The sequence below is a fragment of the Ambystoma mexicanum genome, chromosome 7q, assembly GCF_040938575.1.
Source record: "Ambystoma mexicanum isolate Mex_15411 chromosome 7q, UKY_AmexF1_1, whole genome shotgun sequence".
In the NCBI taxonomy this organism is placed as follows: domain Eukaryota; kingdom Metazoa; phylum Chordata; class Amphibia; order Caudata; family Ambystomatidae; genus Ambystoma; species Ambystoma mexicanum.
The window spans coordinates 303,405,436-303,419,407 of NC_090941.1; the positions used below are offsets into that span (position 1 = coordinate 303,405,436).

Here is a 13,972-nt window from a genome sequence, read left to right on the forward strand (position 1 = left end):
TGGCACCATTTGGAGGACTTCTGTGGAGAAGCCCGCCAAAAAGTGGAACAAAGGGCTCGACCTTGGTCAGAGTTACAGAGACGGACATGAACGCCATTTTAGAAAAGAGTTCTGGCAAAAAGACCCAACCGTTGATTTAATATTAAATAAATAAACCGGCGGTATCTTTAACATTGCACCAAAAAGTGGTGCGTTTAAAATCAATGGGAAAATCCCATGGAGAATATTCCTGTGGAATATTTCACATGGTAACCACTGCCACCAGCCAGAAACTCGACAAGCGGGGACTGGACAGTGCCCCCTTGAAAACAGACCCAGGGGCAATATATTTAACCCCTTCCAGTACTTCCACAATATGATGGTTGGTACTGGTTCTGTTCACAATTTAGGACTAGTAAAGTCAATGGTGACTTTACATGCTCCGGGAGACAGTAGTCAGTCCCAGGGTATGGAGTCTATGTTTGGAGGTCACTATGACACCCCTGTGTTACTGCACTGAGGGTGCTGTCTAACACATACATAAAAAATAGATGATACCCTATACAGTAAAAAGAAAAGCCCATAAGCACACAAAGAGTCAAAGACATACCTCAAATCATGCCTAAGAGTGGGAGGAAAAGAGTCTCACTCTTAGCAGTAGAAAAAAACAAACCCCAAAAATCCAGCAAAGCTGCTGGGGGACTCACTAGGTTTGGGAAATTAGCCTTATAAGAGAATTCTCCCTAACACGGGGCAAAATGATGGTTCTACATGCCAATGAAACAACCTTTTCGGGTGAAGAAAAAAGGAGCAATGGATGCTAATGTTACTTGTTCTCTCGCTTGGTGCACCTAAATAATGTGTTCTATTGCCAAGTACCCAGCCAAACCTATATTTGAGGAAATGCCCTAAACATTTACAAAAATTACAGTGGACTGGTTGGATGCCACTAAACTGATCCTAAAACCCTGGCCCTAATTTTGTTGTCTCCATTGGATAGTTGAGGAATTCTAGTGTGAGGAATTGGCAAAAGCATTTGATGATGTTGGGAGCTTTTGTCTGGGTTCCAGTTGTGTGGGGTTCTTCCAAGCATGATTTTACAGGGTATTTTGCAGGATGCTTCAATGTTCTGCTTCTTTTTTGCTTTAGTGGGGAGATCTATTTGGAAATGGAGTCGTATTGATATTGTTGTGGGGTTTAGCATTGTGAAAATTACTCACTTTGTGCCTTCCTTTCTTCCCCCTGCCCCAATTGGAGCATCCACTTATGTGGGAACCGACATATTGGTGATCTAGATGGTTTGGGGACGGGTTTAGACTATGTTTGAAAATATAAACATGTTGGGTTCATTTTTCCTGCAGGTTATTATGCAGAGAGTGAGCCCTAACGTGTTATTTCCGAAAGGGGTTTAAACCTGCTCTGGTGAATTGTTCTTGTCTCACTGTACTCAATAAAATATTTTTGACAACAAAAGACATGCTTAGGTAAAACGTTTGCTGTTCCGCAAGTGTTCAACATATCTTAAAATATTCCTCTCGATTTCAAGATTGATTTCATTTCATCTCAGATTACACCTTGCCAGAATTGATGTATGAAGTAGTAAGGATGAGGGGGAAATTATGCTTTGTTTTTTTCCTTTCCTTTCCCTCTTATATTTTGTGCCTAGCGTGCTTCACTTTTCAATGGTTTCTATCCTTCTCTTTTGTCCATATCATGTGTGTTCTGTTAGGACATTGTCTACATTCTTTTTTGTCACATTAATGTGATTTTTATTATTGTCCCTCCAGTATATTTGGCTATTACCATCATTTGTTCCATGCATTTGCTTCAATTGTGGGCATCATTCATGACTCTGTTTATTTCTATTGGGCTCCTATCTGCTCTGCACTTAATTGTGAATCACATTTGCCTTCACCTGAGTTTCTTAGACATATCAGGCTTTCGTTCTTTCTCCTCTTGAGCTTTCCTCAACACCACAGTGTTTTTGATCCTTACATTCCTTACTTTCACTTTTATGGTTCGAATCAAGCATGCTCTCGGTTTTTTATAGGTATTTTACTGATTTGGCTACCTACTTACTTTGATTCTTAGGAAAAGGATACACGAGTATGCGAGCACCCGCTGTCAGACATAGTAATTGCTGGAGAAGCAGCTCAGCCTTTGCCTTACACTTTCCACCGACTGCTGCAAACCATCTCTGATCTTATGATGTCCCTTCCCAGTGGAAGTTCATTACAGCAAATGGCATTGAGGTTTGTATCAAATTCCAATTAAAAAAACGTTACAACATTCTGATAACCAAACTGTATTGTGTCAGTTAAATATTAAAATGTGTTTGAATTCGGTGTTCCTCTTGCATTCTATGGTTGTCATAGCTTTTCACCATATACATTCATTTGTCAAAGGAAAGATATAAATAAACTGATGGTTATAAAGGAAAATGGGTGCCTCTAGGGTATGAATTGGCCCTTCTCAGTAACTGGTGCTTTTTAGAAGCAATGCAGAGGTTCCACAATAATGAAAGATCTCAACTTAATGCTGCTCCTCCAGGGGTGTTGCTAGGTCTGGAAAAGATCTGAGGCTAGGCAATGTCAGGACTGTTGGGACTCAGGGCTAGCTAGCCTTTTGTTTGTAGCTCCTGGGCTTTTATCCGGGGCTACATCCAAAGGACCCAGGGCAACAGCCCCCTCAGCCCCCCCGGTCTCCCTGGCAACGCCTCTGTGCTCCGCTATCAAATCATTATACTTATACCAATTCCTGGCACCTCTTGCCCACTGCATCTCTTCATTCCGCTCCAACTTTCAGTGTTATGTGGATTGCACCCAGCTTTCATTTAGACTCCCCTCAGCCGCCTCCTCTCCTTGTCTCATCCCAGACTGTCTGACTGCAATTCTGTAATGGTGTGCCGCCAATGTTCTCTGCCTTATAGCCAGTAAGGCTAAGATCCTCCTCATTGGAACATCAGATCCCTCCTTTCCTCTCTCTCTGACCGCCAACTATGGGCCTTCTTCCGGCTCCTACCTGTGAGGCGAAGAACCTTAGGGTCATCTTCGACTCCACCCTCTCCTTCTCGTCTCACATCTCTGACGTCTCTAAGAAGTCAAACTATCAACTGCACCTCCTCTGAGGTATTCTTCCTTTCCTCACTTTCCCCCAGAAGCTCACTGTCCCCAGAGCTCTGGTCCTCTCTAGGCTGGACTACTGCAGCAGCCTCTTTCTAAATCTTCCTGCCTCTAGTCTCCGACCTCTTCAACTTATCCAGAACAGGACAGCAAGGCTTGTCCTTGGCCTCAAGCCCAGGGATCATATCTCTCCATCTCTGAAATCTCTTCATTGGCTCCCAGTGGCGGCAAGGATCAAGTTCAAGACCCTCTGCATCGTCCACAAGGCATTCTGGGCCTGGGACCACTCTACCTCCAATTCTCTCTTCCTAAGCATCTCCCCTCTAGAGCTCTCTGCTCATCCACTTCCAACTCTCTGAGGGGCAGTCTCTTTTCCAAGCAGAGAGTTGGGGGCAGATCTCTTTCTCGGCTGGGGCCTCCCTTTGGAACAGCCTCCCTGCCTCTCTCAAACTTGAGCAGAACCATCTCCGGTTCCGGAAGCAACTCAAGACCTTCCTCTTCCCTTCCACTTTCTCTCTTCCTCTACCCTGCTGATTTTCAACTGCTCCACACACTGGTCACCTGGCTACCCTCCGAATTTGGGCACAGGCTCCTGCATGTCCAGTTGCACCTCACACTCCCTCCCGGCTCCCCTAGCACTTGTGGTCTGTATCTGCAACCCTACAGTCCCTTCTCTCTGCACTTATATGCCACCCGTTGGCTGCACTTCTTGAGTTACCTGCACTTCTCCCTCCATCCCCCGCCCCACTCTGCACTTTTCCCTTTCCACTTCCCTGCATTTGCACAATGTGAATGACACAGGGCCTCGTAAGATTGTTGTTTTGTCCTCCCTTTGTTTCCCCCTCCTTGTCTTGTCGCGCCAAGAAACACTTGTGTACAGGCCCGTTATGTGGCACCCTTGACACTTCTCTTTAACTCCTTTGCCACCACGGGAAGTATCACCCCCTCGATGCAGGAGTCAATTATGGTCCTCATTCTTAAGCACAGAAAAGACCAAAGGGACAACAGCTCATATAGGCCCATCTCATTGCTAAACCTCAACGCCAATATATACTCTAAGATCCTGGCAAATTGCTTGGCACTTGTCCTCCCTGATATCATAGGCCCGGACCAGACAGGTTTCATGATTCATAAGTCCACGTGAGACAACATTCGCAGAGCCCTGAATTTAATAGATGTCGCTAACCAGGAATCGCAACAACTCGCTCTACTGGCCCTAGATGCAACTAAAGCCTTTGATAGAGTGGACTGGACTTTCCTGCACCTCTCTCTTGAAGCCTTCCACTTTGGCCCAATATTCCAAAAGCTGGTCCTAGCTAAATACCAGTCCCCTAACACTCTCCTGAGAGTCAATAGCCCTCTATCTGATCCAATCCCTCTCGCGTGTGGAACTAGACAAGGTTGCCCTCTATCCCCCCTACTGTTTGCCCTAGCCATGGAACCCTTGGTTCAACGCATCCGCCTTAATCCTCGGATTAAAGGCCCACAAGTAGGCCCCTCCCAGCACAAGATTGTCCTTTACGCTGACTGTGCTATTGACTATCACTGACATCTCGGCTTCCATGAAGCCGGCCCTGGCCGAAATTCAGATGTTTGGGAGTGGTGGATTTCGCCATCAACTTCGAGAAATCGGTGGCCCTAGGGGTGGGGCTAGGTCCAGGGGAAAGAGAATCCCTAGAGAAGCAATGCCCAATAAAATGGAGTGTCAAAACGATCCCTTACCTGGGGGTGCAGATTCCGGCGCGTCCAACAGATGTCTATCTGGCAAACTTCCCCCTCCGCCCCCCAAGCCCCCACTTCGAAGAGCTGCAAAAAGATCTTAACCGCTGGCTTTCGCAAGAGATCTCGCGAATGGGCCATATTAGGGCTTGCAAGATATCTCTCCTCCCACGGTTCCTCTATGCCTGCTCCTCTTTGCCCATTTCGATCCCTCAGCGGCGTCTTCAAAGGAAGATGATTGGCTTTATCTGGAGGGGCAAAAAGCTGCAAATTCCCCAGAGAACCATGATGGGCAGTCCCAACCTGGGTGGACTGTTGGGTCCCTGACCTCCGTAGATATCAGATATCAGCACAACTAGCCCACATTCAGGCATGGTGGATTACCTCGGGGCGCCCGAAGTGGGTGGAGATTGTACAATCTCCTCTCCCTCTTCGCTTTCTCCCATATGTCCCCCGTTCACTGCGCCAAACTAACCGAATATACTGTCCTCTACTAAACACTTGGTGAAGGCCTGGGACTGGGCTCTGAAACATAGGGGTACCCCGGGGAACCTGGGCCCATCCTCCCCAATCTTTCACAACCCAGCCTTTTCGCCGGGCTCCTGCCCTTCAAACATTCGGAATTGTGTGGCGGGAGGCCTCGAATCCCATGGGCAACTCTTTGAGGAGGGCCGCCCACGCTCCTTTGAACAATGCATGGCGACGTTCCGGTTAGCGGAAACAGACAGGTACACCTATTCGCAACTGCAGCATTGGTGCTCCCATTCCCAGACGCGAACGGCAGCAAATCGATCTCCCACTCCACTAGAACTCACCGCAAATGACCTGCCAGCCCGGGGGAAGATCTCTGCTCTCTATAAATTACTGCAGGATGACCCCGTTGTCGCCAAGGCCTTTTACATGTCGCAATGGGAGGCAGACCTAGGGCCCACCATAGAGGATCAGGCCTGGGTAGATATCTGGTCGAGAACCTGTGCATCCTCCTCCTGAATCACCAACCGGGAGTGTGCCCACAAGCTGCTCCTACGATGGTACTACCCCCCACTCCACCTACACCACTTTCATCAGGCTTTAGACCCCCAATGTTGGCGTTGCTGCAGACTCCCAGGGTACTATTTCCACGTGGTGGACTTCTCCAAAGGTTAGAGAATTTTGGTCCCAATGCATCGCCACAATAAAAGACATTACTGAAGTGGCAATCCCTTTGGCTCCTGAAAATATCCTTCTAGGGACCCCGGTCCCGGGCTCTTATCCGAGAACGGGCAGGAGGGCAGGGTTTATAACCCAAATTCCGCTGGCGCCGAAAATTACTGTAGTCCGTACTTGGAAGTCCGCGGAAGGCCCCTTGATGACACTGGTGGATTAAGCTTTGGGACATTTTGATAGCCGAGAAGGTTACTACAGCCAAGGCGGGCACCCTTCACCGCTTTGCGAACATTTGGGTGCCGTTCTTGGACGCTGACTTATAAGCCGCGCTTAATTGCGAGGGCCCTGCACTCAAACAACAAACAATTGGCACTCAGTCTGGCCCAGTCGCACTGAGAGTAAAAGCTGACCGATGGGGCAATAGGGGAGGGATGGGGGAAATGTTGTTTTCTTATGCTGAGGTTTTGTGTTGCATTTGGTTGTTAGTTTATATGATCACCTGTGCGCTGTCTTATAAATAAACACATTTTTTTAAAAAAAACTGATTTGCCATATTTAATCTTTGAGTTTAATATATGCATTAGTGTGAGGGACAGATTCCTTTTATTTGACTGTTTTCCTTTAGTTTCAGTTTTGAAAGGCATGGAAATCCTCTTTAGATTAGGGATAGGGAGGCGTTTCTCAAACCCTTTTGAGTTAATAAAATGGCTACTTGTGAAAAACCTTTTATCAAGTTGTCCACCTTGCATTTCTGACCACAGTCTCCACCTTTCACACTCATCTTCAAAGTCCCAGCAGCGCTCACCACCACCCTCCCTGAGAGAGCCCTTCTTGGCTGCAACACTCTCTCCTCCCCACGCCCCCTGCGAAACACAGCCATGATCAGGGCCCTAAGGGATTCAATCAGCCCTGCTTCACGGACCACCATTCAAACCAGTGCTCTATCGCCAGTCCCTCGCTGCTTTAGGAGTGAAGGAAAAGGAGTACTTCTCCTGGGCCCGGACCCTCAGTTTCATAGGATAAAACATAATGTATTTAAGGTTAAGGTCCCTCAGCCTCTTCTTAGCAGAATCAAATTATTTTTGCTGCTTCTGGACTTCCTGAGTGGAGTCCGGGAACATTAGTATCCTTGATCCACTGACCGTGTAGGAAGACCGCCTCCTAGCATCTTGTAGCACAGCATCCCTGTCCGGGAAGTTCAAGAATTTTACATTCAGGACCTGAGGTGGTGCCCCACTCAGGTGGTCGCCTCCCGGGCAGCCGGTAAGCCCTTTTGATCGTAATCTATTTAGACAGGCCCTTTATACGCAGCATATCCACAAAGAGCCTCTCGCAGAACAGTTCTGCAGTGTCTCCTTCCTCTCCCTCAGGCACGCTGAGGATCCGCACATTGCACCTCCTGGAACCCCCCCTCAGCGTCCATCGCCCTGCATTCCAAAGATCTTGTTGCAGTGGCCAGGACCTCAACCTTTGCTCTCAACACTGCCCCCAAATCTTAGATGTCACTCACCCTCTGTCCCACATCAGCAACTCTCTCGCTCACCTACTGAAAATCCTCTCTCACCAATGAGACTTCAACCTCTACTTTTTGGACCTTATTTTGAAGAGATGCCCTTGAGTCCTGCATAGCCCCCATAAGGCTCTCCAATGTGGTAACAACATTACCAGACGTAGAGGCGAGGGCATCTACAGCAGTCTGTTGCAGCAACCTTGCTTAAACCGGCAAGAGGGCCCACCCAGGCCCCAAACCACAACCAGTAAACAGAAGTGGAGATATGGGGCAGGCAGCACTTGACCAGCCACCGAGCCCTCCTCATGCAAGTATGGCTGGATGCTGCTTTCTCCCCCACCCCAAAGCAGGGGACAATCAGTGCAAGTTATTGGAAGTCTGCCTTGCAAATAACAGAAGTCAGTTGGATGACTGCAACAGCATCCAGGCCCCCAGGCAGTTACGAGACAGTGTTTCGTCAAAAATCTCACTTGCCATTGTCCACTCAGGGCCTCAGTATCAAGCCCCTGTCCTGTGAGATAATTTGCTCAATCAGCCACTGTGTATCTATAGCAAAAGTCTAATACGTGCTCTTAATTTGTGCTCCCTTGGAAACCATCGGGCACCTCACAGCCCCGGTCTTCAGCACGACAATGCTGTTACTTCACAAACCAAAGTGAGTGGCCCACCCTGGACCAGGACTCCAGAGGCATCCAGCTTCATACTCCACTCCAAAGTGTGTGTACTTCAGAGCCACTCGCCAGCTCCTTCAGTCAGTTCAATCAGCTGCGGCATGCCGCTCCAAGGATCATCCAATGCCTCAGGAGTGTGAGGACCCAGCCTTCAACACTACTCACCTCTGCTTGATATAGTTTACTGGGTGCCGCACTGCACCACTGCCAGCACGCCTTGCCTGCCCAACATGGTCCTTTACCCAACCAGGTAAAGCACCACTAGCCAGTTGCTTCCCGCATTGCCCCCTCGGCCCTCGCTGCACTGCCACCCAGAGCCACCAAGTCGCTGCCGGAGCAAGGCGGCACAGCGTTGCAGCAGAGCCTCAAAATGGCGACCGCATCGCGGACCAAACTCCGGCCATGCACACCCTCTACATGCACCCTTCGTCCTGCAAGACGGCCTGCCGGTGCCAATGGCTCACATCCACTGTGTTACCAACGGAGCCATTGTGCAAAGGATCTGACATATGGACGGGTGGGTGTCAGCTCAGCAAGCTCCCATTTTCTTCTTCGGCAGCTGGCCAAATCACACAGAGAACAGCGGTTAAGACGTGAAAGGACAATCGTTTGTAGCAGTTTCCTGGTGGGGTTAAAGGGCAGAAGATGGCAAATGTTTATAATATTAAAGAGATGGGATTGACAGGGGCAAATAACTGGCAATTTGAGACTGGGGAAGATAGTGAGGAGTCAAAATTAAAACCAAGATTGAGTGCATGATGGCTAACAGAAAGTTGAAGTATTTTTAAAAAAGGAGAAGAAAAGAAAAGGAGGAAGTAGGAGGCAAGAAGTTAAAGAGACAAATGCACAAGTCAAAGGAGATCAGCGATGGGCAGAAAACCCCCACCCCACCCCTTGTATCACTGCATCCCTCTCATGTCCACATATTTCTTTCAGTTGTATAAGATCTTCAGCGCTTTAGATCAAACAGTAGTTTTCCCTTTTGAGATTCTGTGACCAAAGCCACCCTACTTCTCATCTTTACTGTCATCCAAATAATTTCACTCTGTCATCATGACTTCAAGCTCACGTAGAAAACTTATCAGACCATAGACGTCTTTTTCTCTGGGATTGGCAAACTTTAGCCACAGATCTTCTCCGCATAAGGTGCGGTATGTCTTTACCACTTGATTCAGGTGTAACGTCTTCAGCGATTTCAGCCCTTCACAGTCTAGAGTTAAGTGTTTTAAGGTCTCCAAGTAATTCTCACAAAAGCGGCATGTTAACGTCGCTGACATCTGTCTGAATCTCTGTTTTCGATTTACTCTTGTGTTGAATAGGTTAAGTCGGGAGTTTTCTCCGATCTTTCCCTTCTTTTGCAGCATCTCCCATTAAATTAAATTTCAGTTTTTGGGATATTTAAACAAAGAAACCAAGAAGCTATCCAGATTTGACGGCAGGAAGTGAGTTGCTGCTGGATGGAATCAGTGAATGAAGGACAAGAAATAAAGATTTGAGTGTAGTCTTCATCACAGTGTAACTGAAACCCATAGTCAAGAATTGGCATAGCCAGAGGGGATGTATAGAGAGAAAATAAGAGGGCCAGTGACAGAACCCTATGGGACACCAAAGGGAAGGGGGTGAGACTGAGAGATCCTTTCCATGATACACTGAAGGAGTGGTTAGATAAGTAAGAAGAGGACCATTGAAGGACAGTGTCAGAAAATGGGAGAGTGTAGTGTAGAAAGAAGAGTAGGGTGAGCCACAGTGTCAGAAGCGGTGCAAAGTTCAAGTAAGACCAGAATAAATGAATGCTTGAGTTGATGGGCATGTAGACTTGAGTTAAGAACAGAAACTAGAGCGGTTTCTGTGGAAATTCCGGAATGAAAGCCGGACTGGTGAGGAGGAAGTTGATTGAACGACTTTAAGCAGGTGCTAAGTTGAGAATTGAGAAGTCGCTCAAGTAATTTAGATGGATGTGGAAGGAGAGAGATGGGGCAGAAGTTAGATGTTTCAGTGGGATCCAAGGAATGCTTTTTAAATAGAGGAAAAATCGTTGCGACTTTGAAAGTAGATGGAAAATAGCCTCCTAACTCCTAAAAGCAGATATCTGCCTTCTTCTGACCAGAGAAAACTTCCTTTAGGTGTAGGTGATTCTTCTCCCGATCCAGTGGGAACAGTCACATCCACTTCCTCTGCAGCATTTGTGTGCTTCACTGAAGCTCCCGCACTGAGAACTTCCTCAGCACATAGAGGGGTGCACCTTCTGCCTTGCTGGAGCCAGACAATGGTGTGTTCAAGGGCTGCTCCATCTCCAGACTTGCCAGGAGAGGCATTCTCATCATCATTCCCCTGAAGGATCGTCCTTTGTCCTACCTGCAATTTTTCAGTCCTGACCAGAGTCTATGTTCACAAGTACTAAAAGGACAAAAAAGACAGAATTTTGCCCTTTGGCTGCTTCTGTTTCTAGATCCATCGACTTGATTCTCTTTTCTTGGGGGTTCTCAGACCTCATTTCCACCATTCCTCCCGGTTTCCTGATGCCAAAGGGGCTGTCTGCAATCTTTGTTGTCCGGGAGCTCTGCTTTGACCACTGGAAACCTGGCACCGGAACGGAACCAACTACTTCAATCGAGGCCTGTGGGTCTCTTCAGCGTACCCTGATAGCTTGAACTTCATCTTGGGAGCCTTGATCCTCAAATCTTCGAAAATTCTCTTCACTATTTGGGGGCTTTCCCTTAAGACCATCCTCCTAGGTACCAACACCACCAATCCATCTTCTTTTTTCTTGTAGATTTCCTCTTCAATCTTGCTTCCCAAAATATTAGCTAGATCCTGGGTCTAGATCTCTATTTTTGCCGGCCTGAAGGTTGCCTCTTTGACCTTTCACTGTGGATGCTGTAACAGTGATTTACCTTTTAACTGTAACCAGAATCTGTCTATGGACCTTGTCCTTTTCTAGTCTATTGCATCAACTCTCTAGACACTGCAGTCTCATTACCATGATGAGAGTTAAAACTATCTTAAGTGAAACCCTGCTCACATGTTTTTTGTTCTCCCCAAAGCCTCACCAGAGCGCTTGTAGAAAACGGCGTACATTTACCACATTCTTACTTCCCCAAGAAAAACTAGGATGTGGTTTCATCCTTGAATCTGAGACATCCTTTACAAATACTTGCCAAATATGGTCTGGGCTGCCTTTTCCTCGAGCTTCTTGGACTCAACAAAGTCAACACTATCTTTGGGCACATCGGTTTCCTTTCACACAAAGAAATGCAGTTTTACTGGATAGCTTCTTCAACAATACCAATGCAAGAGCACCATCTACGGGATACCTGCAGGCGTCTTAAGTACTGTGGTAGGTCTGAATCAAGCCTCAGACAACGAGGCATGGTCCCCAGGTTTTTTATGTTTTCTGTCGGGTTCAAAACAATCTTCCCCCAGGACTACCATCTCAAACTCTGTCCCATGAAAGAAAATCAGATGGTGCTGGTAAAAATGTAAATTACTATTGGTCCTCTGTCCAGAATCCTATCCTAACCTATCACGGTCACTATTTCCCAAAAGAAAAAAACATCAAACAAAAAAACAGTTGCGCTAGAAGGTGACTTGAAAATTCTGTTCTTCATAAATTGTGACACACTCGGCAGTCTGAGTGTTACTAGTCACCACCAAGCAGCACCCAAATTACCTTTACCAAAATAAAAACACTGTCCACCAAAGACCAATTTGCTATCAATTGTATTTGAGACTGCAAATGTACAAACAAAGAAACAGTAGAAAGCCTTTATGGAAACATCAGCTCAAGGGGATGGCTGCTGGTTCCTGACCCAAATCTTCTCCCTATGGGTAAAAGCTTTTGCCAATAGTTCCAGTTGAGGAAAGACAGTACCTGCGGTGATGGGAGATTCTGCAGGTGTTCTCTAACCAAGGCCTCGCTCTGTCTTTTCACCACCCAGGGGTTCTTTCAGTATTCTTCCTTCCGCCCCTTCTGGGCTCTCTTAGTCTCTTACCGCACTCTGAGGCTCCTCTCTTTCACACTCCCCACTCTGGGATGTTCATTTTCTCTCCCGACTCTATGGTTCTTTCTCTCTCGACTCTTTTCCCTGTCTCTCTTTCCACTAGAGCCACTGCTTCCCTGTTAGCCTTATGCAGTATTCCGTGGGAGGGGCGTTGAGTCATGCTGCTTCTCTGCTGGTTGAGGAGCCTTTTTTCGACGTCTTCTCAGCTGGGCTCCCCTTCGGTCAGTCGAGGCGTTCCTCAGTATTGCAGTTGATCGTGGTAGGTGGAGTCACCAATGTGACCTGTCAGGTGGGCTCCATACCGATCCTGCGAGGCCCTGCTGCCTTGCTCATGCAACTTCTTAGGTGCTTTTTCTCCCCACTCTTAGGCTCGCTTCTTTCGCACCCCCCACTCTGGGGTGTTTATTCTCTCTCCCCACTCTTTTCTTTTTTCTCTCTGAACGCCGGCCTCCCTTTCCACTGCAGCCGCCACGTACCTGTTTGCCTTGTGTGGTGCTCCACTGCTGGGTCGTTGATTTGAGCGGCTGCTCTGGTGGTTGCTGAGGCTTTTATGCGTCTTCTCCGCAGGGATCCCCTTTGGTCGGTCGAGGTTCTCTTGCTGCTGATCGGGCTAAGCTCTGTGTCTGTCCTCCGAGGGCCTTGTGCCTTGGTTCTCTGGGTTGCTCCGGCCAGACTTCCACTCGCTGCTCTGCACACTTTTGTACGTCATCCACCCGGAATGCCGGCGCTGCCCATGTGTTTGTGGGATTCCATGTCATTTCATCGACTGTAGTTACCTCGTGGTCATTACTTAAAGTAATTACTTTGAAATTTTATCTCAAATGTTTTTTTTATTTTGGGGTTCCCCACCCCCCCCATACCTCCCTTCCCCTTCATTACTACCCCTGTCCAAAACTTTCCCCACCCCTTTCTACCCCTTAAACAATAAATACCCATTGGGACGAATCCCAGGATGTCGTCACTGCTTCCGAAGGGGGAGCCCCTTCCCATGAGGGAGGGTAGTGAAGCCGCTACACGATAGTCCCCCTGGGGGTGGTACTCAGCGGGTGAATCTCATGGGAGGGGAAACCCCCTTTGGGACCAGAGATGACCACATCAGAAGAACGCAGTATTTCCACCAATCACATAACCCTATACACCCTTCCCACAGTTACCCCACCTTTCCTTCATCTCCTTCCTCTTCAGTCCTACCCACATATCCCATATACTTCTCTAAAGCCGTCCAGGTAGAGAGTACTGAGACGGTCACGAGGAAGATCCTTAGTGAGTTACCACATCAGCACTCACTTAGTACAGAGACGAGGAGGAAGTGCAGAGCAATGCAGAAAAAACATCGGAACCACTTTTCCCAGTCTAGAGTTTCGCTACAATTGATTGGAAGAAACAAGATAAAAACTGAAGAGGGACTTGACAGGTTGTCAAGCCCACCCTGGAGGAACTGCGAGAGCCAGTATGGGCCCAACGTGTAGGCTGGTGCTGACCGGGATGCCGAGACCAGGGAGAGAAAGACTAAGGCCAGTCCACAAAGTGAGGACCGCACAACCCGCAGACTGGCTGGACTCCAGGCACCCCAGAGACCAGGGAAGTGTGAGAGTGCGAGACCACCCTTTCCCAGAAGGGGACCAAACTGCAGAGCCGCCGCAGAGCAAGGCAAGCTCCAGGAAGTTAATGGAGCCCAACAAACGTTTCCAGTTACCTCAAGGGAGCCAACACTTGTGCAGACCATGCCATAAGGTACGCGGGTAGCCGAGAAGGTGCTGAAGGCTCAAGGGGGTGGTGGCACGAATTAGAAGGCTGGGAAATGAGGGTCTGGGACTCTAATGC

At 47.9% G+C, this 13,972-nt stretch overlaps 1 protein-coding gene across 12 annotated transcripts in view; it reads left to right on the plus strand.

Moving 5' to 3' along the window:
* MYCBP2 (MYC binding protein 2) overlaps nt 1-13,972 on the plus strand; it is a 3,160,061-nt gene that overhangs the window by 2,642,686 nt on the left and 503,403 nt on the right. For all 12 annotated transcript variants that reach the window (XM_069639721.1, XM_069639717.1, XM_069639718.1 and 9 more), the window contains one exon: nt 2,071-2,231. In XM_069639721.1, coding sequence (XP_069495822.1) covers nt 2,071-2,231 — 161 coding nt within the window. The remainder of the gene's footprint in view (nt 1-2,070; nt 2,232-13,972) is intronic.